General features: G+C 55.0%; 1 protein-coding gene across 1 annotated transcript in view; it reads right to left on the bottom strand.

Moving 5' to 3' along the window:
• The window catches only part of LOC142431787 (1-phosphatidylinositol 4,5-bisphosphate phosphodiesterase gamma-2-like), a 70,325-nt gene that overhangs the window by 8,262 nt on the left and 35,787 nt on the right, over positions 1-26,276 (bottom strand). Inside the window, exons 2-6 of the mRNA XM_075536741.1 lie at positions 12,562-12,705; positions 10,402-10,495; positions 8,663-8,710; positions 2,237-2,321; positions 242-325 (exon numbers count right to left, since the gene is read on the bottom strand). Coding sequence (XP_075392856.1) covers positions 242-325; positions 2,237-2,321; positions 8,663-8,710; positions 10,402-10,495; positions 12,562-12,705 — 455 coding nt within the window. The remainder of the gene's footprint in view (positions 1-241; positions 326-2,236; positions 2,322-8,662; positions 8,711-10,401; positions 10,496-12,561; positions 12,706-26,276) is intronic.

Below are 26,276 nucleotides of genomic sequence, written 5' to 3'. Positions count from 1 at the left end.
AGAGACAGCCCGTCGTCCTCCTGCAGGGGGGCTGGAGGTTAGTGGCTTAGCCCATAGTGCACCAAGCCCCCAGGGCTTCTAAACAGGCCCCGAACCTCCGTCTCCCCTTTCCGTGACCTGAGGAGATGGAGCTCGTCTCTCCTGGCGTCCTGGGGGGGGGGAACGCAGACTTTGCCGCGGCAGGAGCGTGGCGGGGAGGCGAGGCCACCCCTCGGCCCTCTATCTGCCCGACTGCGCTTACCGTCTTCTGCTGCTCAAACATAAGTTTTTTGTAGAAGAGGTGGAACTGCTCGAAGCTGAGCTCCTCTCTGTGCGCGCCTATTTCCTGTTGAACAAAAAGACAAGTGACCACATGACTCTTGATGTCCACCACAAGAATGTCTCCTCCCTGTTCACAGAAACAGAACGCCTTTTCGCTGTCGCTGGTTAGCATCAGGCTCTCTCCTCTGCACCCCGACTAGGCGCGCGTTTCTTACCACCTCCGGGGAGACGAGACTCACCAGGGACCCTTGTTAGAGAAGGCCCTTCTCCGTGAGCCCCTGCACATGGAGAGACCCAGCCACGCTTCCAAGAGCCACAACGCACAACTCCTTGTCTGGGCCAAAGGCATTCTCGTTAGGACTTCCAGTTCCAGATACGGTCTTTTTTTTTTTAAAACCATTAATAAATTAACCAAGGGTTTGAAGTCAGGCAGTGTTCATCTCTGTGGATAGCTGTTTCCTGTAGAATGGTGACTACTTGCTATACAATAGAATTGCCGCCTGACTCTGGGCTGTGGACTGGAGGGGCGTTAGACCCTCCATTTTGTCATCTGTAAGGTGGGAGGGCCCGTCACACCCTCCCGTGGGCTTCTCAGCAACCGAATGAGACAAGAGCTGCAAAACGCCCGGCTCGGTGAGTGTCCTAGTGAAGGATGAGATTCTCGCTGCATTGTGATCGATGGTAACATGCTTCTCCCACCTCTCTTCTCATAAATTTCCACCCTCCTCTTCCGCTTTCCCTCTCCGGAGATGAGGACAGAATGCTGGGGGCAAGTCCAAGGATGGTTTGGAAACCAGGAAAAATAAAAAAGGGTTGACTCTGGTAGAACTCGAGAGTGCAAAATCAAATGAGGGATCCCGTGACGCAAGCTGCTGTGGACATGGCCAAACGGAGCCCTCTGGCACGGGCTCTGAGTATCCAGTGCTGGCCAGTTAGTCAGCAAGAGTGAGTACCTCTCTCAGGGCAAAAAAGGGGACCAGGTATGGCCTCTAGCCACGCATCACCCACCTAATCACAATCCTATCCAACACAACTTTACCAGCCACCACTCCCACCTGGAAATACAAGAACATAAGGTTGGGTAGATAAGCAGATGGATGGGTGGGTGGGGGTAGATGGGAGGATATATGGATGGATAGATGGATGAACAGATGGGTAGGTTTGTAGTTAAACGGATGGATGGATGGATGGATGGATGGATGGATGGATGGATGGATGGATGAGGGGAGAATGGGCAGATGGGTGGATAAATAAGTGATTGGATGGGGGTGAGTGGGTGGGTGGATGGGTGGATGGGTAGGCAGACAGATGGGTAGGTTGGTAGATAAGTAGATGGACAGATGAATGAGGGGATAAAGGGATGAACAGATGGATGGATGGATGGATGGATGGATGGATGGATGGATGGATGGATGGATGGATGGATGGGTGGACTGACAGGTAGGTCAGTGGTAAGCAGATATAAGGATGAATGGATGGACAGATGGGTGGATGAGCAGATGGGTGGGTAGGTGGATGAATGGGGGTAGAGGGATTAGGGGTGGGGAGAGAGGCAGGGAGGGGGAAAAACCAGCTCAGGCGACTACACTACCAGGACTTCCACATTAAATGCCACAATCCTGGCAGCCCACATAAGGACTCTTTCATAACATTTTCCAAAGAAACATATTAGCTCATGTTACCGGGAGGGAAAGGTTATGGGACAGTAAGGGACAGAGAGGTAGCAGTATTGGAAGACAGATGGGAGACTGCATGGTCCAAGGCCAACAGCTCTGTACAACTTGGTCTTGTGGGGAGAACATCGTCTGCAGGGTCCTGAGGTATTTCCACAACCCCTCAGTCAATGGCCACAGCTGCCCTCTGGAGGTGAAGGACTGCACTGGGCGCCACCGGACAGAGCTCAGAGGGGTTCTGTGAGAGCCGCTAAATAGCTTTGAGTTCCAAGAAGCCCTGGGGGCCAAGCTGAAAAACTTACCACAAACTTGTCTTTGAGGAACTTGGCACTGCTCACTTTGAAGTTGATCATGGGTAAGATGGCCTTCAATTCTCGGAGGCTGATGCTGCAAGAGAGGGAAACCCAGCTCCATCATTAAGCTCTAGAGTTTTCAATGGCTCCCTCCTGGGCATCCTGCCCCCAAGACTCTAGCCAACGCTGCCCCGCTCAAGGTAACAGGTCACGCGAGCACTCGGGGACACAGTTGGTAAACCCAAGCACATAAGGAAGCATGGGAAACAAAACAACAAGGTAGTTTTTCGAACTAAGACTTCAGTATCAACACAGTTGTCCTAAGAGTTACAATGGGGCATAGCAGGTCTGACGTCCATGGCGCCAGGACTAAAGGCTTTGCTCAAGAGCACAATGGATGGGTCCTGGTCCAGAGGAGGCAACACTGGGGAGCAGAGCTGCAGCTTCATGTGGAATCAGACTTGCTGGGCCTACGGAGACTGGAGCACCCAGAGATCCAGCATTACAGCTGGCAACTCGGCCATCTCCCGAAGCCAGACTTCAGCGTGCGCGTAGGTCAGCGCTCTGGTGGCATGGCGGATTTACACTCAGCCTGTTAACCCAAGGACAACAGTTCCAACCGATGGGGCTTTTCAACTCCCAGGAAGAGTGATGGTCCTGGAAACCCACAGGGGTGGCTTCACCCCGTCCTAAAGAGCCCCAGTGCCATAGTGAATTGAATACAGGGTTGCTAACGACAAGGCCGGCAGTTCCGCAGTACTCTACTCCTACCAAGAGTTGCTGGTTCGAATCCACAGGGTTCCAAGGAGTGAGAACTGACTGGTCAACACAGTGGGCATGGGAGAGTAAAGCAGGCTTGCCTTCCACGCTGAGCCCCAGGCCAGAGTCATCTATGTGGTCGAAGTGACGGTCACACTGGCAAGCGTGGCGAGGTGTGTGGAGGGCCACGAGTCTGCATCTACGTGCTGGCAACAACAGGGTTGAGGGGGTGGCCGCGGGGACTCCGTATGAAGAACGCGACCGGTGCCATCAAACGGCGAGTGGAGAAATGGCAGAGTGGCTGGTAGGTTTTGTCAGGTACATTTTTGCCAAAAGCACTATTTCAATTGTTAAGACTTTTGATGTTTAGCATGAGGTGAAAAGAGCCTCGTGGAGTCTACCGTGGGCTGTGCTTGGCGGCCGGCGGCCAGAGAACCGGGCGTGGCCAGAGGGCCTAGCTCAGTCACATGGAAACATGGCAGGCAGCGCGTTGGCTGGGTGGTTCAGTCCTGCTGAGCACACGCAATGGCCAGTCGGCCCATGTTGTGCTTACCCAGCACCATAATCCTTATCTGCCCTGTCTTCCAGGAGCTGTTGGGGTTGTCCATGGTGGATCTGGGGGGCAGGCAGAGAATAAAACCCCTTTCTTAAGACATAGCTCTGGGTGAGCTCTAGTGTTTAGGTTTATACCACCGGGGATGATTGTCTAGCCACCATCCAACACTGAAAAACACACCGGGCAGACACAAACTCAGGGTCAATCTACAAATGCCTTGTAACTGTGCAGGCTGTGAAACTTTAAGAGGGACCCAGCACTTGTCATGGGGGATCACAGGAGACCAGGCAGACACGCGACAACTGAACCGCATTGGTGGGGCCTCCTGCTAGGACCCTGGGGCAGTCAAGCGACATTGGTGACATCGCTTCAGGTCCACAGCTCAGTTCCTAACAGAGTGTCCAGGGCAGCTCCCTGGTTTGGGCAAAAGAGCACCATGATGTGAAAAGGCTGATATTGGGGTGATCTGGGTAAAAGGACACACAGGAACCCCATCTTGGGAATCGTCTTCCCAACTTCTCTGAGACCCCCAGAAGGATTCCCAGATAGTAATATGATCCAAAGGAGATGGAGACAGCTACGCCTTAATAAAGTGACCTGACAACTGAGGATCTCCCAGAAACCAGCACCAGCCACTTGAAGGTACACAGGTGGTTTTAGGAGTTCCCAATTTTTTTTTTGGATGGTCACCAGGAGCGACTGTCATCATTGAAACTAAGGTCTGTGCGCATTCATCGTTTACGTTCACAATAAGCAGGGGGGAGGGGCGTGCAAAACTGAGAAACAGAGCGAGAAGACAGTCCAGTGCCTGGCATAGGAGCTGTGTTTAGGAAGGTGGCCTGGTAAAAGAACAAAAATGATAAAGTGATTGCTCGTGGTGGGGAAGGGAGGGGTTCTGAATCCTCCTGCCTTGCAATTAAACACACACACACTTCACCCCCAGTGAGTCGATTCCAACTCAGTGACCCTACAGGACGGCGTAGAAATGCTCCGGTGGGTTTCCTTGTCTGTAACTCTTCATGGGAGCAGGCAGCCTCCTTTCACTCCCACGGAGTGATTAGGGGGTTTGAACGGCTGGACTTCTGGTCAGCAACCCAACCCGTCACCCACAGCACCACCCTCCATAGCGCCATTTAAAAAACACGAGCAAAATCATCGCCGTGGGCTTCGTGCGGTCTTGTAGGATGGTGTTCTGCATTGTATGAAATTTACATTTTCTGGATCTGGAAATCAGAACAGGTAGGTCTTTGGGGACAACACCTGGAGAGGGGTGTGGCGGGGGAGGAGTGGGGGGGCTAAAAATGAGTCAGCAGAAAAGGACATGACACAGGCTGTGAAGCCTATAGCACAAGTCCTCATACGCCTGAGCAACTAGATTATACAACATGGGAAGTGTATGCCAATAAAACTACTCTTTCCACAAAATTAAGGAAAAATAACAATGTGATAGGTGTGCCTTTCGGCCCTGAAGGCCTCCCTGCCCAGAAGGCTGGGCTGCTCCCGACACATCGCTGAGTTTCTCTGGGCCTCAGTCTGCTCCTGCATCAATCACGCGGGCCTGAGGCTGTCTCTTAACGCTGAGCGTGAAACAGGAGCCGGGCCTGCTGCGTGCATCCCCAGCCAGCAGGGGCGGCCGCCATATTTACCTCTAGAGGCTGGAAGGTGAAAGGGGTGGGAGGGGGGCACTGGGGCCAAAGCCAACACCTGGGACAGGGTCCTAGCCAGCAGGCCTCCTGCCACCTGCGTCTTTGCTTTGCTCTGTTGAGCCTTTGTTTCCCTTCAGGAAACATGCTTAGACGTGGGTGACAGGAAAGGGAGGGAGGCTGGCAGAAGCCGGGTGCCCTGTCCCTGGCATCTGGGCCGAGTTCCTTTGGAAGAGTCCCTCCTGGGCCCCCATGGAAGCACAGGGAAGGTGGGATTTTTCCACACGCTGACAGAGCAGCAGGGCTCTGCCGGCTGGGAGGGGGCTAGGGTGGGGGCTGGACCTGGGAGCAGGGCTCGCTGTCTGCAGAAAGCTCTGGGCAGCCCGTGGGAAGGCACAAGAACTTGCCCCGAGCCAGAGGGAAATTCCCGTTGACTGATGGGAGGTGAGGGAAACACCAGAGGACCCTAGTACCAGCTCGCCCAGCGTGGCTCCGGCTGCCATCACAGTGCCAAACTCAACCATGAGTCACCACAACCACAGAGGGGAGGAAGGCAGAGGGAGCGGCTCTGCTGGCGCTGAAGCGGGTCAGGGTGGGAGGCACCGTCCAGGCGCAGAGACCTCGTCTGACCCATGAGACAGGCCCGGGTGTGGCACAAGGAGGGGAGGTATGGTGGGAGGAGGAGGTGGAGGAGGAGGGAGGATGCAATAGACTGGCAGGATCATGTGCCCTGAGCTGGCTTAACCAGCTAGCACACTTGGAAGCCCGCATAGAGAGAACTCAAGGCTGGCGCCCTACGTCAGTGAGGTCGTACAGAGAAGTCATCGATCAGGGCCCCGCCAAACTCTGCTAGCGACTAGTGAGGGAGGGTGCCGGCCAAATGCAAAGTTACCCTGCAGATGGAGAGACTGCCAGGAAAATAAGGAGTCTGTCAGACTCAGGTAACAGGGGCAGGTTTTACCCAGGTAGCCACCCGCTGCTCCCGAGTCCATCCCATCCTGTAGGACAGAGCAGAACTGCCCCGTAGGGTTTCCCAGGCTGTAATAATCCTTACGGGAGTCAGACTGCCTCAGCTTTCTTCCCCAGAGCAACAGCTGGGTTTGAACCCCTGACCTCTGGGTTCTCAGCCCAAAGCCTAACCCACTACACCACCACGTTCACCTACCAACCCCTGGTGAACAATTTCATATGGGTTTCACCATCTCTCAGATGCCACATAAAAGGCACATGCACAGACATGTGAAACTGTCAGCTTCGGCCCAGTCAGGTAAGCACACATCAGCCTGTGCGTGCAGGGTGACAGAGGTCCCTCCACTGCCTCTCACCCCTGCTAGGCATAGGCCTCCTTGTACCACAGCTGCATATCTGTAACCCTCTGAACACAGGCTGATGTGTGCTTATTGACTCGCGTGGTTTCAGAAGGACTTCAGGCAGACCCAGGAGAAACGGTTCACTACAGCTAAGTCAGCAAGCACAGGTCAGCTCGTGCTTACTCGTTTCCTGAGTCCCCTACTCCTGCCAGGGACTGTCCCTTTGAAAAGAGGCTTTGACTCTGTGGGGAGGTGCTGTGGGGATGGGAGGGGGGCAGATGCCATCCTGGCCTAAGAAGAATCTCAGACGTGATTAGGAAACGTGACAATTGTTCACCACAAGTGGGTGAGCAAGCACACACCAGCCCGTGCTTTCCTTGCTGACCTCTGGGACATACAACACGGTGCACGAGGGAGCTTCAGAAAGGGGGTGAGAAATGCCAGTCCCTGCCCCCCGTTTCCCGCACAAGCTCTTTGGAGCCTCCTCATCAACTCCAGCAAGAATGAGTGATGGTGATGGGTGGCTCAGCCTCGCTCACAGAGGAAGAGAAGTTTACCCTCCCCCCCACCCCCCAATTAACAAAGTTGGAAGAAATCTGGGGATGCTATCTGTCCTCCACAAGCATCAGGTGCCGGCCACATTTGCTGAGACTCAGCCCGCACACCCTGCAGTTGGAACACCACTTCCACGAAGGAGTCCTTGGATCTTCGCGGGGGGCTTACAAAGCGGCGGGCTCACGGGTGCTCCTCGCAGTGTTCGTCCCGATGATGACACAGGAGGGTTGGGCACAGCCCGGTGGCTCAAGGTTAAGGATGTGGTGTCAGACTGGGCACCACATTCAGCCAGAGGAACACACACGCCCGTTCAAGAGGTCTGGCGTGGAGCTCTGAGAATGCAGGGGGGTCTGTCACCCCACCCCATGCAAGACCTGCCGTGACATGAGGCTCGGTTATCAATTCTCATGGTGCCCTGGGGTCTACAGCCATCTTCCGGTCACGGCATTTGCATCGTCAGGGCCAACCTTGCTCCTACTGCCCAGTAAACCCCAGGAGGCAGGCAGCCTCTGGTGAACTTGGGACATGAAGGTCGTGAAATATCGGTGGCAAGAGGAAGGGGGCAGGGTTCCGTTCCCAGTGTGGCAAGGCCCAGATGTGGCTTCTGCAGCTGGACCTGAGTGACCGTAAGAACAGAGGCTCCCTAAGAGCAGAGGGCTTCAAAATCGACCAGGTTAATGGGTTGGCACCTTGAGGCTATGACCCTCGATTACCCTCTCCAGGCCTGAACTCACCCCTGCTCCCTTCCCCCGTACCTCAACTTTGGCCCGAATCACGGACAGGTCATTGCAAGCGACCCTGCAGGTACAGTAGAACTGCCCCCGTGGGTTTCCCAGATTGTAACCCAGAAAGCCTCGTCTTTCTCCTGCAGAGCGGCTGGTGGTTTCGAACTGCTGACCTTGCTGTTGGCAGCCCACTAAGGCGGCCAGGGGCTCCTTTAAGTCAGAATGGACTCGATGGCCTGACTACAAGTACCATCTATAGGTGACCAGGGGGTCCACACACCTTAAGGGGTCCACACACCTTAGAATAACTGAATCGAGGGCAGCAGCTGCCCAGGGAGAAAGCTGGAAGGCAGGACGGACCAGGGAAGAAGCATGACCCTGAAGAAGAGACACAGAGCGGAAGCAGGACCAGTAACATTGTGTGGCCATGGCAACTACAAGCCGTGTCAGGATCCAGGCACATTTGAATCACTGGCTGGAAACCCCATTTGCTCTGTCAACTTGCACCCAAATCACCACTGAAAAAGAGGAGAATTTGCCAACTGCCAGCCCCAGCACCCCACACAGCACCTGCGCTCCGTCCCTCACCCCCTTGTCAGACCTGATCTCGGGAGGACCATGTCCACACTCCAGCCCCCTGTGAAGGCTGAGCGGGCACAGCGAGACCTGTCAGAACTGCGGGTTGACGGACTGCCTCGTTCCTGCGGGTGTAAATGTATTCCCTCCTACGGGGTGCCTGCTCGCTTCGACACCTTTTCTGCCAGGAAGAATGGTCCCCCATGCCCTGCCGTGCCAGTGTCTGCCATGCACAGGCTCTGTTTGGACGGGCTTGGCTGCAAAGAAGTATCTGAGACCAAAGGGTGAAAAGAAACGTGAAGCCGTCTCACCTGTTTCTTCTGGTTTGGTCCACAGAATAAATCTGCTTCCTCAGCCAACTGGGAAGTTCAGACGTGAGGTCGGAGAGAGAGGGGGAGGGAAGGAGAGGTTAGAACACAGCACAAGTCTAACTTAATCCTTTAGCAGCAAACCACTCTCAGTGACCCAACAGGGCAGGGTAGAGCTGGCCCTGTGGGTTTCCCAGATTGTAACTTTTTACAGAAGCAGAAAGCCCGTCTTCCTCCCAAAGAGCTGCTGCTGGTTTCGAACTACTGACTTTTTGGTTAGCAGCCCAACATGTAACCACGACACCACCCAGGCTCCCGGGACACAGGGACAGGGAAGGTCAGAAGAGGACGAGGGGTTTCCAACTTTCTAGCTCTAGAAGGTGTCTCTGCCTCGGGGCTGGAAGGGCCCTCGCTGAGCTCAGAGGGCCCCTGTCACCTGCAAGAGACTAGTGTTCCTTCAGCTGGCGATTCTCTGAGGATGCCCGTGCAAAGAAGGAAGCCCTGCTCACTACCACCAGGTCGATTCCGACTCACAGCCACCCGATGTTCTACAGGGTAGACCTGCCCCTGCAGGGTTCTGAACGGTGACTCTCGATGGGAGCAGGAAGCTTCCACTTTCTCCCGTGGAGCAGCTGGTTTCAAACTGCTGACCTCGCAGTTAGCAGGTCACCAATACACCACCCATGATGTTGCCAGGGCTCCCCAAAGGAAGATAGCTGGTGCCAACTGCAGGGCTTTGGAGTGCCGGGGGGTGGGGGGCGGGGACTAATTAACCTGTAAATGCCACCCAGCGCAAGAGTGACAGGGAGGGGACCGTGTTGAGAGAAGTTCCCAGCAGCCCACAAAAAGTGACAAATAATCTTCCTCACCCCAATATCATGACTCCAGCTCTACGTTACAAATCCGGCTAGACCGGAACACGTACACTGGCTGTTACAGACAAGAGCTCTGGACACACGGAATCCAGGACAGATCAAACCCCTCAGGAACAGAAATGGGAGTAATGATACCAAGAGGGTAGGGGAAAGGAGGAGATGGGAAGAAAAGGGGGAACCGATTGCAATGATCCACGTATAACCCCACCCCCCCAAGGGGGAGAACAACAGAAATGCGAATGAAGACAGACAGCGATTGGGGTAAGATATGAAAATCACAATAATTTATAATTTATCAAGGGTTCACAAGGGTAGGAAGGTGGGGGAGGGAGCGGGGAAAGAAGAGCTGATACCAAGGGCTCAAATAGAAAAAAAATGTTTTGAAAACGATGGTGACAACATATGTACATGTATGCTTGATACAATGAATGGATGGATTGTTATAAGAGCTGAGAGCCCCTAATAACCAATAAAATGATTTTAAAAAGGAAAGAGTGACCAGTAGGAAACCCCAGGCCTCCACATCTGAATACCCTCAGACTCTGCTGGGAAGGAGGGAGTCCTCACTTTTCCCACTCGCCCTCCTCCCACTCCCACCTCGCCATAGAGTCTACCTCCCCCTCTCCCCATGCCCCACCCCCCTGGTTTGCCCATGTGGCTCACCCCAGGGGTCGAGGCTGGGTATGCGCACAGAGGCTCTTAGCTGAGAATGCAGAGGCCCAAGCAGGCCTGAGCACCAACTCTATACGGGCCAGGGGGCAGCATGCCCCCAGCCCATCACTTGAGCTGGCTCAAGGGGCAGAGTGGCTGCCGGTGGCGAGTATACCCACAGACAGGGGGGCAGGGGGGTTGGGCAGGGCCTAGTACCTCTCGATAATCGTGGGCGTGGAGGCATTCAGGACCTCGCGGTGCAGGATTGTGAGGCCAGAGAGCCACTTGGCGGCATCCTCCTTGGAATCCGCTGGAAGGGGAAGGAAAACAGGGAGGCCGGGTTAACCCTGGAGCCGGACTTGGCTTCCAGGGCTTTGTCCTGGCCAACCCCAGTCTCGGGCAGCCCAGGAACATGGGAGAAGCCCTTGCCGGTCTCTCCTTGGTGAGGAGGACCCCAGTGATGACCCTGCCTTCATGGCTCTCAAACAGCCACCCGTGAGTGTCCTGTTGACCCAGACTCATGGGGACCCCTCCCCCACGTGGCCAAGCTCACCTAGGGGCCTCAAGTTGATGGTGGTGGAAGGTTCAGAGGCAGACTGTCAGGTGTGGTAGTTAGGTGTTTGATGTCCACTTGAAGGTGTATGAGAGTATACGGATAAAATCCAACCTGCCTATCATGTGCCTATTGGATGGTGGCTCTGTAAGGATGTGACCTTGTAAGTAGGGCACCGGGAAGCTCCCCCTCTCTCTCCCCCTGTGCCTTCCAGCTTGGTGGGGTTCTGCCATGGATCCTGAGAGCTGCTGGAGTCCATGGACCTTGGATCCACGTGACTCTGCACCCCCTGGCCTGAGATCTTCCTGCATTCTGCACCATTGCACATGGCTACGTGACTCTAAAGAGGGACTGACGGAATGCGATCGGGCTTATGGACTGGAGTTGGACTGGGCCGGGATGCCTTCTTCATCTATAATTACTTCTTGATATAAAGCTCTTTCTTATCCAGAGATGAGTGTCCCTGGATTTCTCAGCACAACCCGGCCCACACACCAGGCCTTTCTTCAAGGCCCCTCTGGGGAGCTTGAACCACCAACCTTCCATATTAACCATCCTCACCACCCGGGGGCTCTCTTCGTGGCTGAGGACCTACTTTGGGCCTGAGAAAAGAGTCCTGGTGGTGCCGTGGGTTGCAAGCTGGGCTGCTACCTGCGAGGTCCACGTTGGAGCCCCCCACACCCACTCTGCAGGAGAAAGAGGGGGCTGTCTGCTCCTGTACAGATGCCCACAGGGGCAGTTCTGCTCTGTCCTATATGGTCAACAGGGCTCAGAACTGACTCGATAGCAGCAAGGTTGGCTTTTCGGTCTGAGACGAGGAGACCACAAGATGCTAGCACGTTTCGGCATCAGGCACAACCTAACCAAAACTAGACCCACTGCCACGGAGTCGGTCCAGAGCCATTCTGACGCTGCAGGGCAATCTCTGGGGCTGTGAATCTCCGTGGGAGCAGGAAGTCTCGTCTTTCTCCCCTGGACAGGCTGGTGTGTTTGAAGTGCTGACCTTGCAGTTAGCAGCAATGCCTAACCCACTCTGCCACCAGAGCTCCCGAAGGCCAGGCACTTGTTCTGTGCCTCCAGTCGGTCCTGACTCACGGCGGCCCACGCATCACAGAAGGACGCACTGCCCAGACCTGCACAGCTCCACGACATCAGTTTGCTCAAGTCTCTGCAGCAGCCACTGTTTGTTGTGAGTGCTTCCAACCTTGGGGCACGCGTGTGGCATTTGTACACCAGTGTGTTTGCGGGGGTGCACGTGTGTGCGGATGCAGGTGTCAGGTCAGTGTGTGCACGTGTATTTGTGCACTGTGTGTCTGCGTGTGCATGCAGGTTGTCAACCTAGTATGTGTCCATGGGCACACATGGGTGTCTGTGCACTGTGTGCTTATATGTGCATGCGTGTGCACACATGTGCAGACACAGGTATCAGCTCAGTGTGTGTGTGCATGCTTGTGCGTGTGTGTGCAATGTGAGACTCAGGGACACTCCTCTGAGTCTGCATGCTGAGGGAGGGAGGAAGGTGGGTCACACTCACACCTCCACACACCCCTGGGCCTGGCCGATAGGCCAAAAGCTCCCAAAATCGAGTCTGCAAGTTTTCCCAGGAGCCAAGCCATCCACTGCAGGTTTCCCAGCATCCTCCACCCCACCCCGTAGTAGAGGGACCCACTTTTCAGAGATGTTGAGGGCCTCACCCAAAGGTACACAGCTAGGAAGTAGTGGAGCTAGGATCCAGAGCCTGGATACCCCTGGCTGCTGGGGAGGGGGCACCCCAAGCAGGGAGGATACTGACCAGAACACAAAGCGAGGCGGCACACACCCACCTGCCAAGCTCAGGGTGCTGAGCACGAACTGGGAGCCGTAGAAGATGGTGAAGCAGCAGTCCTCCCTCTGCCGCACGGCCTTGGCTCGCTCAAAGTCCTTGGAGTTCCTCCCGGGCCGGATCTCCTTGATCTCCATGATGTCCACTGGAAGAAGGGTGGAGGTGGTCAGTCAGAAGCAGCCTCCCCCCACCTCACCCCCAGGGGAGCGGCTGCTTCACTCCCCATTAAGGACGGGTGAGGCCGGCTCTGCTTCTGGCCAGCGGCTAGGCCCCTCCTGCTAGAAGTGAACAGTGTCAGGGTTCCCCCACCTCCTTGCAAAGAGGAATGTCTTCTGAACTTGGACAAGGAGCCTCAGTGGTACACTTGAACCCACTGGCTGCTCTGCCAGAGGATGACGAGGCAGCATGCTCCTCCCTAGACAGAGCCCTGGTGGCGCCTTGGGCTATGTATGATCCACAAGGTCGGCAGTTAGAAACCATCCGCTCCTTGGGACAAAGACTGGGCTTTCTCCTCCCGTAATCAGTTACACTCAGGAACCCACCAGGTGGTCCCTCTGAATCAGCATGGGCTCAGGGTTTGGTAATGATCTACAGTACTGGAGACTCTCGGAGGCAGTCCCACATTCTAGAGTCTTCTAGAGTCAACATGAGCAGGGCGGCAGTGAGGACAGCTGGCATTTGGCAATGCAACTTCGATGAAGGGGAGGTGAGAGTATCTCTCTTTTAAAGAGACAGGGAGGGCGGAAAGGAGGTCAGGAGATGGGGGCAGAGAGAGCACACCAGGTGACCACCAGCTCAGGGCCGGGTCCATGGTCCACATGGCCTTAGGCAAGCTTGACCCTTGTTGATCTTTTGCCTTCTGTTCCCAAGCAACAAGTGCTGTGGCCCCGCTCAAGGCCGGGGGAAGGAGACAGGCAGGGACTAGCCAGGAAAAGACAAGCGGCAGGACCAGGGACCGGTGGGGGGGAGGTACACTGCCAACTGGGAAAAAGAGACAATGAGGGAGACTGCTGCTTTGGTGGTCCCCAAGGACTGCATCTCCATGTGATCAGGCCCCACGGGGCCAGCTGCCCCCAGAACCCAGCCAGTCTCTGTGGCCTGCTTTAGCTGACAGAATGTTCTAGTCTGGCCCCCACCCTTCAGATGGCCAGGCGCAGGGCAAAGAGTGCAGAGAGAAGATGGGACAGCCTAAGGAAGCGTTCTGCTGTTTTAGGATCAACCAAGCCAGCTGGGAAGAGAAACATGGGAACAGCGTCCATGGTGGCGTGGTTACACAGCTTCATCTACAGAACACAACCATGCCTATCTAAGGGAGACAACCACACCGACCCAAAAGCTCCTTTCTACCACAACGGACACGCACATTTTCTTTTAAGGGAAACCGAATCGAGGTCTGCAGTTGAAGTCGCTTGCAGTAACGCCGCTGGGAGAAGCTGGGTGAGCGGCACCCAGAGACGCGATGACTTCTGCAATACCTAGCACACCTGACAACAGAGCTGCAGGTTGGCGGTTCTAAAATCATGCACACACCCAAGCCCAAAGATGGACGGTCCAGTGATCTGCTGTCATTAACGATAGCTGTTGCTGACGGTGTCAACGGAAGGAAACACTGCCATCCTCAGGGGCGCTGCTGCCCCTGGAGCCCATTGTCACAGCCATTAAGATGGCAGGGGACATTGAGGAAGGTGTACTGAGCACGGGGCATCGCCAGGTGGTGGAATCACGTCAACTTTGATAAGTTTGTTTTTACTTTTCTTTGTTAACAGAAGTCTAAACGAATCTCAAAATGCAACGCGAAAGAGAATCTTGGCTATGATGTGACCCGTCATTGGTGGGGGTAGTGACAGGGAGCAGGAGAGTTGGGGGGAGCTGCACATTTCCCTCTGGGGCATCCTCCGAGCCCCCTCTCTACTTTAAAACGAACACAGAATGAACCAGTCCCTGGGAGATTTCCCTATTGCCGACTCCACATGATGAATTGTGTGGAGGTCAGGAGCATGGCTGACCTTGGCGACAATTTCCTCATCGAATCAAAAATGCCACTTATTTAGTCTCCCACGGCAACTCTCCTCCTACCCTGTCAATTCAGTCAGGATATAGTGGCTTCAATAAAAAGGTCCCTCTGTCCACCCACTGGCAGACGTACTGGGGAGACAATGAACATGTAAGGATACTCTTTTTCCATAGGTGGCTGGCGGACACCGGGGAAATGCGCACTTCTTAGATCAGCAGGCTGGCTGAGCTCAAAGGGGCAGCATGTGTCTGGGGAAGCTCAGCAGGCAGGAAGGAACAGGAAGGGACAAGTGGAAACAGGAATCCCAGGAGGAAGTGGGAAGCGCAAGGTGGCACCGCTGCCCCCGGGTGGACTCCAGGTCAGGAAACAACTCGTGTACGAATATGCTGAATGGAAAAGTGATTTTCTTCTGACAACTTTCACCCAAACTACAACTAACAGAGAGAGAAAACCGTTAGCTACTTTGGTAATTATATAATTGCTTGTCAATTTGAGGATTAAGAGTGTAGGAGTGGAGCCTAGCCTATCAATCATATCATAGCCAATGAGGCCTCTGTGTGGGCATGGCCTTCTCCTGAGGACTCTGGGGACTCCTGGTATTTTCTTCCTTGAAGGTGGGAGACACCTCTCTCTCTCTCTCTCTCTCTCTCTCTCTCTCTCTCTCTCTCTCTCTCTCTCTCTCGGCTCACTTCCTTGGAGCCTCTACTGACAAGGCTGACTTCCTGGGAGACATCCCTGAGAAGAAGCCACAGGGACCTACCCTGATGCATGCAGCCCTGGGTGCTGGAGCAGCCACATGGAGACCCCTGCCAGCGCAGAGATGCTTCTACCACCACTGACTTTGCACCCACTGGCCTGTGAGCTCCCTGCATTCAGCATCATTGCATGTGTTTCAATGAGTCTGAAGAGGATTTCATAGATTGGTATCTGACATATGGGCTAATATTGGACTTATGGACTTGATCTGGACTGGGCTGGGACGTTTTCTCAATATTCATTTGCCCTCGTCTATAAACCTCTTTCCTACACACGAGCGTCTCCATGATTTTGTTTGTCTCGTCTACCCGGACTAACACAGCTACTAATCCCCTGACCCCTCGTAGCCCAGCCCTACACAACTCCTCATGTGCTTTCTGAATCACTCCCTCGCTGGCTGACTCTCAGCAACCCGACAGGACAGGGTGAACTGCCCCTGTGGGTTTCCCGGACTGCAGCTCTCTATGGGAACAGAAGCCCCGCCTTGCTCCCTCGGGACAGCAGATGGTTTCAAAATGCCGACCCTCGGGAAGCAGTGGGCCAGCTCCAGAGGCCCCAGGCGGGCTGCCATGGCAGCTGGGACACCCCAGGTTACCAGGAGCCCCGAGGCAGCAGGAAGGAAGCAGCTGTCCTCGGGCGGCAGTTTGCCATTTGGTAATCAGAGGAGCCGGAGGCCCTGGGGGCAGCTTTGTCCGGGTGCCCAGCACTGGGTCTTGCATCACAGGGCCAACCTGCTGGGTGACAATGTCACCGTTGGCTGGGGTTCAGGGCACAAGGACCAAGTGGACCCCAAACCACCTGCAGTAACATCCCCGGGCTGGGGTCTGCGCATCCAGCGAGGCAGAGCCACCTGGGGAGAAACCATGCACACAGAGGGGGTGGAGGAGTGGGCTGACCTCCTGGGTTTGAACCCCAGCCTCTTCCACTGGTGCAGGGGGGCTCCTGGTATCAGAGTCATCTCTCCATGCAGTGCTCACCACCCATGCTCCTGTGGTTTGAAAAAGACCGTGTGCATGTGTGTGTCCCCATTAACATACTGCCCTGACTTGTGAAACCAACTGAGATGCAGTAACTTCTAGGGACTTGTCTGAGCAGTCAAGTTGATCACAAGGCAGGGTGACCCTACCGGGGTCCGAGAAGAACTGCTCTTTAGGGTCCTCAAGGCTGTGACCTCGCAGAAGCAGCCACCAGCTCTGGCATCTGCTCTGCGGGGCAAAGGGAGGCTGTTGACTTCCGTGGAGGTTTAAAGCCTTGGCCAATGGCAGTGTCAGGAGCTGGTAGTTGCAGACTTCCGAGCATGGGGATCGCAGCCCAACCTGCTAACTACCGAACCACTGAACACCAAGGTCACTGTAACATGGACTGGGACTGGGAGGAGGGGACAGACTGGTCCCTAGAGAAAGCCATCACGCTTGATCAAGTGGAGGGGCAGCGAAACAGAGGAAGGCTCTCAAGGAGATGGAGCGGTCCAGCGGCTGCCACAGCGGCTCAGACGCAGGAACGACAGTGAGGACAGCGCAGGGCCTTGTGGGGCTTCCTCCCACTATACACAGGGGCGCTATGGGTCAGAACCGCCTGAACAGCTCCTAGCAACACCCCCACTAAGCACCTTAAGGTGGGGTCCTGAGTCCCCCCCCAAACAGGGGTTCACATCCCAGTGCCTGTTTCCGTGTCAATTTCTGGCACAGTGAGTGCCCCTGTGACATGGTGGGAGTATTTTCCAGGTTGTCACATCAATGAGGGGAGGAAATTGCCACCCCTGCTCTGGCAGGTTTGCCAGGCACTTAACCACTGTGTCGCAGAGGGCACCTAGCACCTAGAGTCCCGGCACCCACGAACTGGGCTGGCAGCAGTGACTTCGCAGGCAACGTCAGGTTTCCATGAGGTCACGCTGGAGAAGAGTGGGCCCCAGTCAGTAGACGTGTCCTTACAAGAAAGGGGCTGAAGAGCTGTAAGGTGTGCGAAAAGCTGGAGGCAGCCTGCAGCCTGGCGGCCACGACCCACAAGCACCAGATGCCAGGACACCGTCCTCAGAACACATGGGCCCTGCCAATGCCTTGGTTTCACACTTCTGGCCTTTAGAACTCTGCCACCCGGTAGGCCTAGAAAGCTGGTCCAGATATGCCAGGGGGCCATCAAGTCTATACTGGGCCCCTCTGCAGGCTGGGGGGTCGGGGGGTGGACTCTCTGAGGTCTGGGTCTTTGGCCAGGTTCTGCAGGAGGAGGTTCTCCTGGTGAGGAGGAGGGGGGAAACCCTTCGGGGGTCCTGGAGTCCAAAGACCTTACAGTGCAAATCTCAGCCCTGCTCCCCTCCGTGGGGACCTGAACAGGCTGCCGGCCCTCCCCCTCCACCTGCCCTCCCCTGGCCCATGCGAACAGTGGGAGCAAGACCTGCTTCGTGTAGCTACTAGGCCAACACAACGGAAGAGCAGGAACCACCATCTCGAGGGGGTGTTGGGGGCGGGGGGCAGCGGAGGTCTCGGTGGAAGCAGGTGGAGCGGACGGCGTGAATGTTCTTTCAGACCACTGTGTGACACCTCCTCCCCTGCTGGTAGTTCCGTGTGAAGGAGGAAACCGGGGGCTGGGAGACTGGTCTCAGCCGAGACCCCAGCTGGAAACAACCAAGGGTGCCGGGTGCCGAGTGCCTTCGGGTGGGTTGCAGCCTCTGACCTTGAAGCTGGGTAAAGGGCGTATGTGCATGCCCGGGGCCTTCCTGAGGTTCCACACGGCGAGAGGTGACAGAGTCCTGCTTCAGGAGCATCTTGCAGATGCGGGTTCCCAGCCCAGCCCTGTCAGTTCCTAGCAGTGTGGTTTGGGGTGAGCTGCAGCTGGGCGTGAATAGAGAAATCACACCCACCGCAAAGACAAAGGAGCCCCAAAGAGCACTGCTGCACTGTCACCTGCTCGGTGAGTCTTTAGCTGCTATCACATGTTGTCACATCACTTACTACTGCCTCCTCTGCCATGAGACCGGAAGAAGTAGAGGAAAGAGTCTTCTCCACCATCCTGACCCAAAGGGAGAACAGAATGCCAAATCCTCATGCACACCAGACATTCTGGAGCCACAGAAGCTGGGCGAACAGCTGAAACGGCTGCCCCAGAAACATATCCAACCTTAATCTAAGTACAAAGGGGCATCAAAAAGTCCGGGGTTGGGGAGATGGGGAGCGAGGGGGGTGTCTCTTTTACCTTTTCATTCCACTTTTCCACCAACTTATTGAAGCCCTCTCAAATAGCTCCTGGAAGTCGCCTGACCTCGACGCAGGTAGTGAAACATAGGCGTGCTTTTGAGCCATACACCTTTTCGAGACCGGAATCAAATTTACAATAGCAGCAAGAAAGGTGAGGGGCAGTAAGTTGATGGAGATGGAGTAGGGAGGACTCGGAAATAGGGGTGAGATGGCCACACCGCTTGAAGAGTGACATCCATGTCTCTCAAGTGTAGGTGAACACGTACGTCCTGCGGGAACAGGAACGTGACTATCAAAAAATATTAAATTGTTGGACTTTTTGATAACCAGGGGAAAATACGAAAGGACTCTTTCCAATTAACACCTGAATAATTAAGTATCTGTTATGTCATGAGCCCTGGGGGTAGAGTGATTACGCGTTGGGCTGCTAACTTCAAGGCCAGCAGTAGGAAACCGTCCCTTGCTCTGTAAGACTGTGACGAGGCTTTCCACTCTTAGGAAGAGTTACCATCTTCGGAACTCACAGGAGCATCTCTACCCTGGCCTAAGGGGTCGCTATGGATCGGATCAACTCGATGGGCATTGAGTTTTCTACATCTTACGCGATCGTTCTACTCTGTCCTCTGTGGGTCTGAGCTGGCCCCCAGTGAGCGGGTGAAGCTGACCCCATACCACTTCGCTAGCTTTGTGTTTCCAGAGAACCCAGCCATTAGGTTTGGGTTTGGTACTCTTGAAGACGACAGAGTAAGATTACAGAGAAAGCCCGTGTACTCTGACAAAAACCCGCGGGGGTTAAACAGGGATCAACCCGCTCTGGACTGCCCTGGGCTCGGCAGTCTTAGTGAGTTTCTGACACTACTTCTCACTCGTCAGTTATGTGATGGTGAACTTTACGCAAAGTTTTCAATGTGACGTTTTTACTTATATCACATCACGTACGCCCGCTCGCCTTTCTCACTCAGATAAACAGATCTTAAGAATGATTTCCAGCGCCACCCACCACATACGAGGTGAAGTCCCAAAGCACTGCTACACAAAGACACCTTTCCTGAACAATATCAAGCTGGGACACGTGGTTCCGTCAGTGCTGTGTACTTCTGGAAGAGGCGTTTTCCATCATTGCTAAGCCTCCCTGGAAGAATTCTGAGCCCTTCTGTTTTGACCTTGTCGAGCGGGAGTCAAATGACGTCACTCTGAAATGCTGACTTGGGGGGACAAAAAGCAGTCCCAGAAGGGCAAGATCCGGGTAAATAGACGGACTCCCGGCGAGCCTGTCCTATGCCAGCCCTCGCTCCCCCCAAAGAATGAGCAGGTGCAGCATCGCGGCGGGAAAGAAAACTCCCTCGGCACAACTTCCCTGAACAATGCGGGCTTCAATACTCTCCATTCTTCTCCTCATGGCCCTGTCTTGCCCCAAGAACATCTGTCAAGATTCTACACAGTAGATTCCAAAACACAGCCACCATGCCCATCCGAGCTGACCTCTCTGCTTTGGACTGAACCGGCCCCGCAGATCCCCCTGGAAGCCACTACTCCGATTGGACCTTTGACTGGAAGGCAGCCTGCTGAGAAGAAGACAAGTGTGTGACCAAGAGAACCTCTTGGCACTGATCACGGAGCCACATCTGAACACGTCTGTTTGGCATAAAGGCCAAGCATGCGAGCAGCAGGCAAGTCGACGTTACCTGGTACTACAGGACTAGAAGATAGAAACCAGTGGAATGGGGCTCAGTTATGGTGTTCCACCAAGGTGGCTGTCTGACAAGGCCGACATCTTCAGCTTGGCTCCTCATGTCATAAGGGAGAAGGAAACAGGACGAATTAGTGGTGCACACCCCATGGGCAGGGATAAAAGGCCGAGAGGGGTACCTGTGAGGGGGTGGGGACGGTATCTGAGAACGGGGCATGATCTAGACCTGACCTGCAGGTGATCAGAGAGGGATGCGTCTGTGGATAATCTTGAGACCCTCACTCACCGTTGTGCACAGTATCATCTGGGAGAGGGAGCGATGGTGCTAGGGGGTAGTGGTGAAGGTGGGTAATGATAATGGTGGCTTATGGGGGTGTAACGATGAAGGTGGTGAGTGGTAGTAGTGATGTGGGTAGTGGTGGTGGTAGTCATGGTGGTGGTGGTGTGGATGAGGGAGGGGGTAGGTGGTGATGGTAGGGTAGCAATGGTAATGGGTTATGGTGGTGGTAGTATGGGTGGTTGTAATGATGGTGGTGATGATGGAAGTGGTAGATGGTCGTGGTGTGAGTGATAGTGGTAAAGATGGAGGGAGTAGGTGGTAATGGTATGGGCGGTGGTGGTGGTGGTGGTGGTAGGTGGTAATGGGTAATAGTGATGGTGGGTTATGGTAATGGGAGTGGGTTATGGTGGTGATAACAGTGGTAGTGGTGATGATGGAGGTAGTGGGTCGTGATGATGTGAGTGGTGATGGTGGGCGACAGTGGTGATGATGAAGGTGGTAAGTGGTGATGGTGTGGGTGGTGATGGTGACGATGATGGAGGTGGTAGGTGGTGATGATGTGGGTGATGATGATAGAGGTGGTAGGTGGTAGGTGGTGAGGGTGATGATGGAGGTGGTAGGTAGTGATGGTGGTGATGGTGATGATGGTGGTGGTGATGATGGAGGTGGTAGGTAGTGATGGTGTGGGTAGTGATGATGGAGGTGGTCAGTAGTGATGGTTTGGTGCTGGTGATAGGTAGTGATGGTAGTGATGATGATGATGGTGGAGGTAGTAGGTAGTGGTGATGGTGGTGGTGGTAGGTAGTGATGTTGGTGGTGATGATGGAGGTAGTAAGTAGTGATGGTAGTGATTGTGGTGGTGGTGGTCATGATGGAGGTGGTAGGTAGTGATGGTGTGGGTAGTGATGATGGAGGTGGTCAGTAGTGATGGTTTGGTGCTGGTGATAGGTAGTAATGGTAGTGATGATGATGATGATGGAGGTAGTAGGTGGTGGTGATGGTGGTGGTGGTGGCGGTGGTGGTGGTGGTGGTAGGTAGTGATGTTGGTGGTGATGATAGATGTAGTAAGTAGTGATGGTAGTGCTTGTGGTGGTGGTGGTCATGATGGAGGTGGTAGGCAGTGATGGTGGTAGTGGTGATGGTGGTGATGATGATGAAAGTGGTAGGTGGAAATGGTGGTGGTGATGATGGAGGTGGTAGGCAGTGATGATGGTGGTGGTGATGATGGAGGTGGTAGGTAGTGATGGTGTTGGTGATGGTGGAGGTGGTAGGCAGTGATGGTGTGGGTGGTGGGTGAGAGTGATGATGATGGAGGTGGTAGGTAGTGATGGTATGGGTGGTGGTGATTGATGTCATCAAGTCCATCCTGCCTCAGAGAACACACGGACAGAGTAGAACAGCCAGTCAGGTCTTCTTTCATGGAGCTGTTGGGTGGATCTGAACCACCAACTTCTCAGGAGACAGCTAAGTGCTTCAACACTGTCACCAGGGCTCCTGTATCTATGTTAGTTATCCCTCATTAATATACATATATATGTATACACATGTGTACATATAAGCAAACGATACACATGCCTACCCAAAACATTCCTGCAGAGACATGCCGTTTCAGAAGCAGTGACTTTTTGTTCACAGTGGCGGAACACTTGACAATGCTTGGGGCAGGGGTGGGGGCACTGCGCATGAGTAACGTAGCTGGTCTCACTAAAGTGTACATGTGAAAGGCGCTGACTTGGCGAAAGCTGTGTTTTACATATCGCTACAAGACCTACTTAGAACCAGCTGTGGGTATGGTCAGAAGAGGCTTGTGGTAGTTGGGATTTTGGTGCCAACGTGGCACCTGTAAGAAGACAGGGGTGGAGCTTAAATTAGCCCGTCCATCAGCTCGCAACTCGATGATGTCTTCTGGAGGCACAAGTGAGATAAATGGCTCTCGGGAGGCCGGCCCCTCACTCTCTCTGAGTCTTACTGTTGACAAACCACCGAGAGACCTGGGATGCCACCACCGCCCTGGGATCCACACGACTCTCACCCGCCGGCCTGGGATTCTTCATTCTGCATCACTGTATGTGGTGCATGAGTCTGAAGAGGGACTTACGGACCAGTATCGCACTTACAGACTTGAGTTAGAATGCGTTAGGGGAATTTCCTTGATATACAATTACTCCTTGATGTGAAGCTCTTTCTTACACATGGATATGAGGGTCACTGCGGTTGTTCCTCTGGTCAACCCAGACTAACGCACTGGGCCAACAAAACACACTGCCACTGGGTTTACCCAGCTCCCGGTGACCCTGAAGGGCAGAGTGGAACTGCCCTGGCAGGGTTTTTTCCAGGGCAGTACTGTTCACACACCCTCATCTCTCCCCGGTGGAGCAGCTGGTGACTTGAACAGGAGACCTTTCTTTCCCTTAGCAGGTCAGTGCTTGATCACTGCGCCACCAGGGCCTCCCCAGCCAAACAGTGCTCACCCCTCTGCTTTTCACTGACTCAAAAGTCACCCTTGATCTACCCTCTGAGAAGACCCAGTCGGTCTGCTTCTGCGCCCTACAAACCAACTCTAAGCTTGGCCTCCTGCCAGCGCCCATACTATTTTGAGCCCGGGCCAGAAGTCAGACGCTCCTGCTGCCTTCTGATAAGCCAGTCATTGAAACCCAGAGGAAGTGGCCCACAGCAGGGGCCTGAGCCAGGCTTGGCTGGGCACAGAGCCCCCACGGCAAGCACTGGACTCGTGCCCCTGTCCAGATCTCCGACAACCATCGTTTCGATAGCGTTACCATCCCATCTGCTCAGTAACACTCGTCAAGATCGTTCACCATTCCCATCTCACTGGATGGCAGGGCATGAAAATGACGGCGGCACCTCCTTCTTCCTCGAATGAAAACCGGTCATGCCTTGTCACGCCGCATAGTGAGGCCGCAGGGTTGGCCCTGACCCATGGAGCCTCTCCCATAAAGAAGGGCTAGACTGTAATCGTTCGTGCACAGGGTCGCCCCCTTCAGGCGGTGCCCAGGGTGGGTGCCACACTGCCATGCCCTAGGGACACCTCTGGGCATGCCAACTCCAGTGCTGGGGCCGTCTGCCAGGAGGGCACGCTTGCCCAGTAAAGGCAGGGTTGTCCGGGATTCTTCAAACCACAGCTGTCCTTCCCAAGCCCAGGTGGTAAGGTACAGTAAATGTTCGGCAGCTACTACAAGGTGGGCGGTTCAAATCTACCAGCTACTCCAACGAAGAAAGATGAGGCTGTTTCTGCTGCTGAGAAGATTTACCATCTTGGAAACCCCTAAAGAGGGTCCCTGTGAGTCAAAATTGACTCGATGGCGGTGAGTTTGGGGTTTCTTGTTTCCGGTCTTTCCCACTAGCAAGTGGTTCTACACACGGACACGGTCTTGTCCTCCTGCGCACTTTATGGGTTTGTGTGGTGTGTGTTGTGGGGGTTTGCAGGGGGAGGTCTGTGTGTTTGCTTCATTTTAAAGAACCCCGCCTTCCAGAGAGAGCTCCAGTTGAGTCACTCATTCCTGGCCACCTGGCTGGGTTGAGTGCCACCAGCACCTGGGAGACAGGTGAGAGGCCCCGAGATAAGGTGAGCCCTGCTACTGGGAACCTGGGGGCTGATGGGCTGAATGCTGGTCAGGAAGTTGGCTCCCTGAAGCCACCCCCACAGGCAAGGTGCCAGGTGAGCTCACTGCTCTGTGTGTTGGACCAAAGTCAGTCTCTCAGCAGAGAGGCTCAGTGACCAGCAGGGGCCAGGGGGTTTCCAGAAGCTTGCCCTTGCTCTCGGCCAGCAGGAACTGGGCCATGTTGGCCAGAACTCTGGGGCATGACCCTTGGGCAGACCAATGGCACCACAAGGTGCAAGGGGGAACCCAAACAAGCATGGCCTGGCTGTAAGAGGCAGCCCCGAGGGGTCACAAGTTTGCCACCCAGCTCCCTGGCCCAGAGGCCCCGTCTGAGAGAGCAGAGCCCTAGTTCTTCATGAACGTGATGGACAGTGTGGGGCCCACAAGCCTTCTTGGGGGTTCATGTACCCAAGCCCAGTGTCCTCTCCGCAGAAAAGGGGTTTCTGGGCTCTGTGAGCAGAAAGCTCAGCGCTCGGCCTGCTGAAGCATCCGTGCCCCTCGGGCGTCCCCCCCTCTTCTGAAGTTCCTCTTCGAGAGTCCTCATGGAGTGTTCCAGTCACTGCCCGGTCCCCGTGTCAGGGCGAAAGCCCCCTGTCGGGAGCTGGTTGTAGCAGAGGCTCTCAGGGGCGCCCTGGGCAATGTGTGGCCTCAGGCATGTGAACATCTCAGCCCACTCTCACCTCACCCCTGCCCGCCAGATCTGAAGGAGGAGGACAGGTCCCTGTCTTACTCTTCAGCTTTGTGGGAACATCCGGGCCTGGTCTTCCGTGGGACCTTGGTCAACGGAGTACCAGGCTGCTCACGGAAGTGTGGTGAAAAACAGGAAATTCTGCACGCATTTGGGGAGGGGGGTATCCCTTTCCTACTCCTCTCACCGCTGAACCCGAGGACAATCCCCTGAGCGCATCTGGGAGAGGCGGCAGGCTTCGCGCGTTAACCACCAGCACCGACATCAGAAGCACAGCCCAGAGGCAGCAGCATGCCTTCTCAGAGTCCATGCACAAAGGCTTTGCCGAATCACCACCCTGTTTCCACTCTCCCCTTCGGACTGGGACAGGCAGGTGGGTCCGCAATAAAGGCCACAGCTGGTGACGCCCGGCTCTCAACCGAACAGTGGGGCCTGGCTGCTATCAGCAGGGCAGCTCACCCTGGGGAGTGTGTCCCTTCAGGCCCCCCATCCCTGCACCCACCCCTGCTTTGCCTTTGCAAATGAGTCTGCACTGTGGTTAGCATTTCCCCACCGGGCTCAGGGTTTTGCAAACTAAGGTAGGGGTGGGGGGCAGGGGGTGGCCAGTTCCTGTTACAGAGATTCCTCCCCCTCTCAGGACTCTTGGGGGGGGCTGACCCCAAGCCATGGCATTTTCAGCCACCCCACAGGCACGTCAAACGCTGGACAGTGAGTGCGGCAGCCCAGAGGCAAACGGGTGTGTGTCAACTTCGACGTTGGGCAGAAGCACTGAATAGACCCTGGACGCCCAGGAGGAAGGACAAATGGGGCCTGGGCAAAGCCCAGCCCCTCCTTGCAAGGGAGGATGCCAGGAGATTTAGGACATGCCATCGAGAGGGACCAGGCCCTGAGAAGGGGGCAGCATTCTTGGCAAAGGAGAGGTTCAATAAATAAATAAATAAATAAAAAGGTGGGGGGTACCCTCCAGGAAAAACTGACACAGTAGCTGCCTCTGGGCTCCACAGTGGCTGTGGTGGTGGGCACGGTGCAGGACCGGGCGGTATTTCATTTTGTTGTCCATCGAGTCAGCACTTGACAACAACAACAAGGACAGCAGCAGGGCAGAGAGGTGGGAGGGGTGAGAGTGGTCGAGCCTCCCCGGCCCCTCGGGTCCCCAACACCAGTTGTCTAAGGAACAGATGTCGTCCAGGGGCACACGCTTGTCTGACTCCACAGCCTGGGACCAAGGGACACACCTGCCACCCCTAACCCCGAGCTGGCCGGGGATCTGGTCCAGAGTCCCCAGTCCAGCACAGAGTGGATGGAGGGCCAGCTATCAGCTCCACCATGTCCACCCATCTGGAGGGCTCCCATCCTCCGCCGTATGGGGGGCACAGAGCAGACACGTGGCCACCCACAGGGTAGAACTGACCCTACAGGGTTTCCTAGGCTGGTCTCTGTACGGAGGCAGACTGTCACCCTTTACTCCTCCAGAGCG

Source organism: Tenrec ecaudatus, chromosome 18 (genome assembly GCF_050624435.1).
Source record: "Tenrec ecaudatus isolate mTenEca1 chromosome 18, mTenEca1.hap1, whole genome shotgun sequence".
NCBI classification, from domain to species: domain Eukaryota; kingdom Metazoa; phylum Chordata; class Mammalia; order Afrosoricida; family Tenrecidae; genus Tenrec; species Tenrec ecaudatus.
The sequence above is the reverse complement of the archived record's forward strand: the minus strand, read 5'-3'. Positions and strand labels throughout refer to the sequence as shown.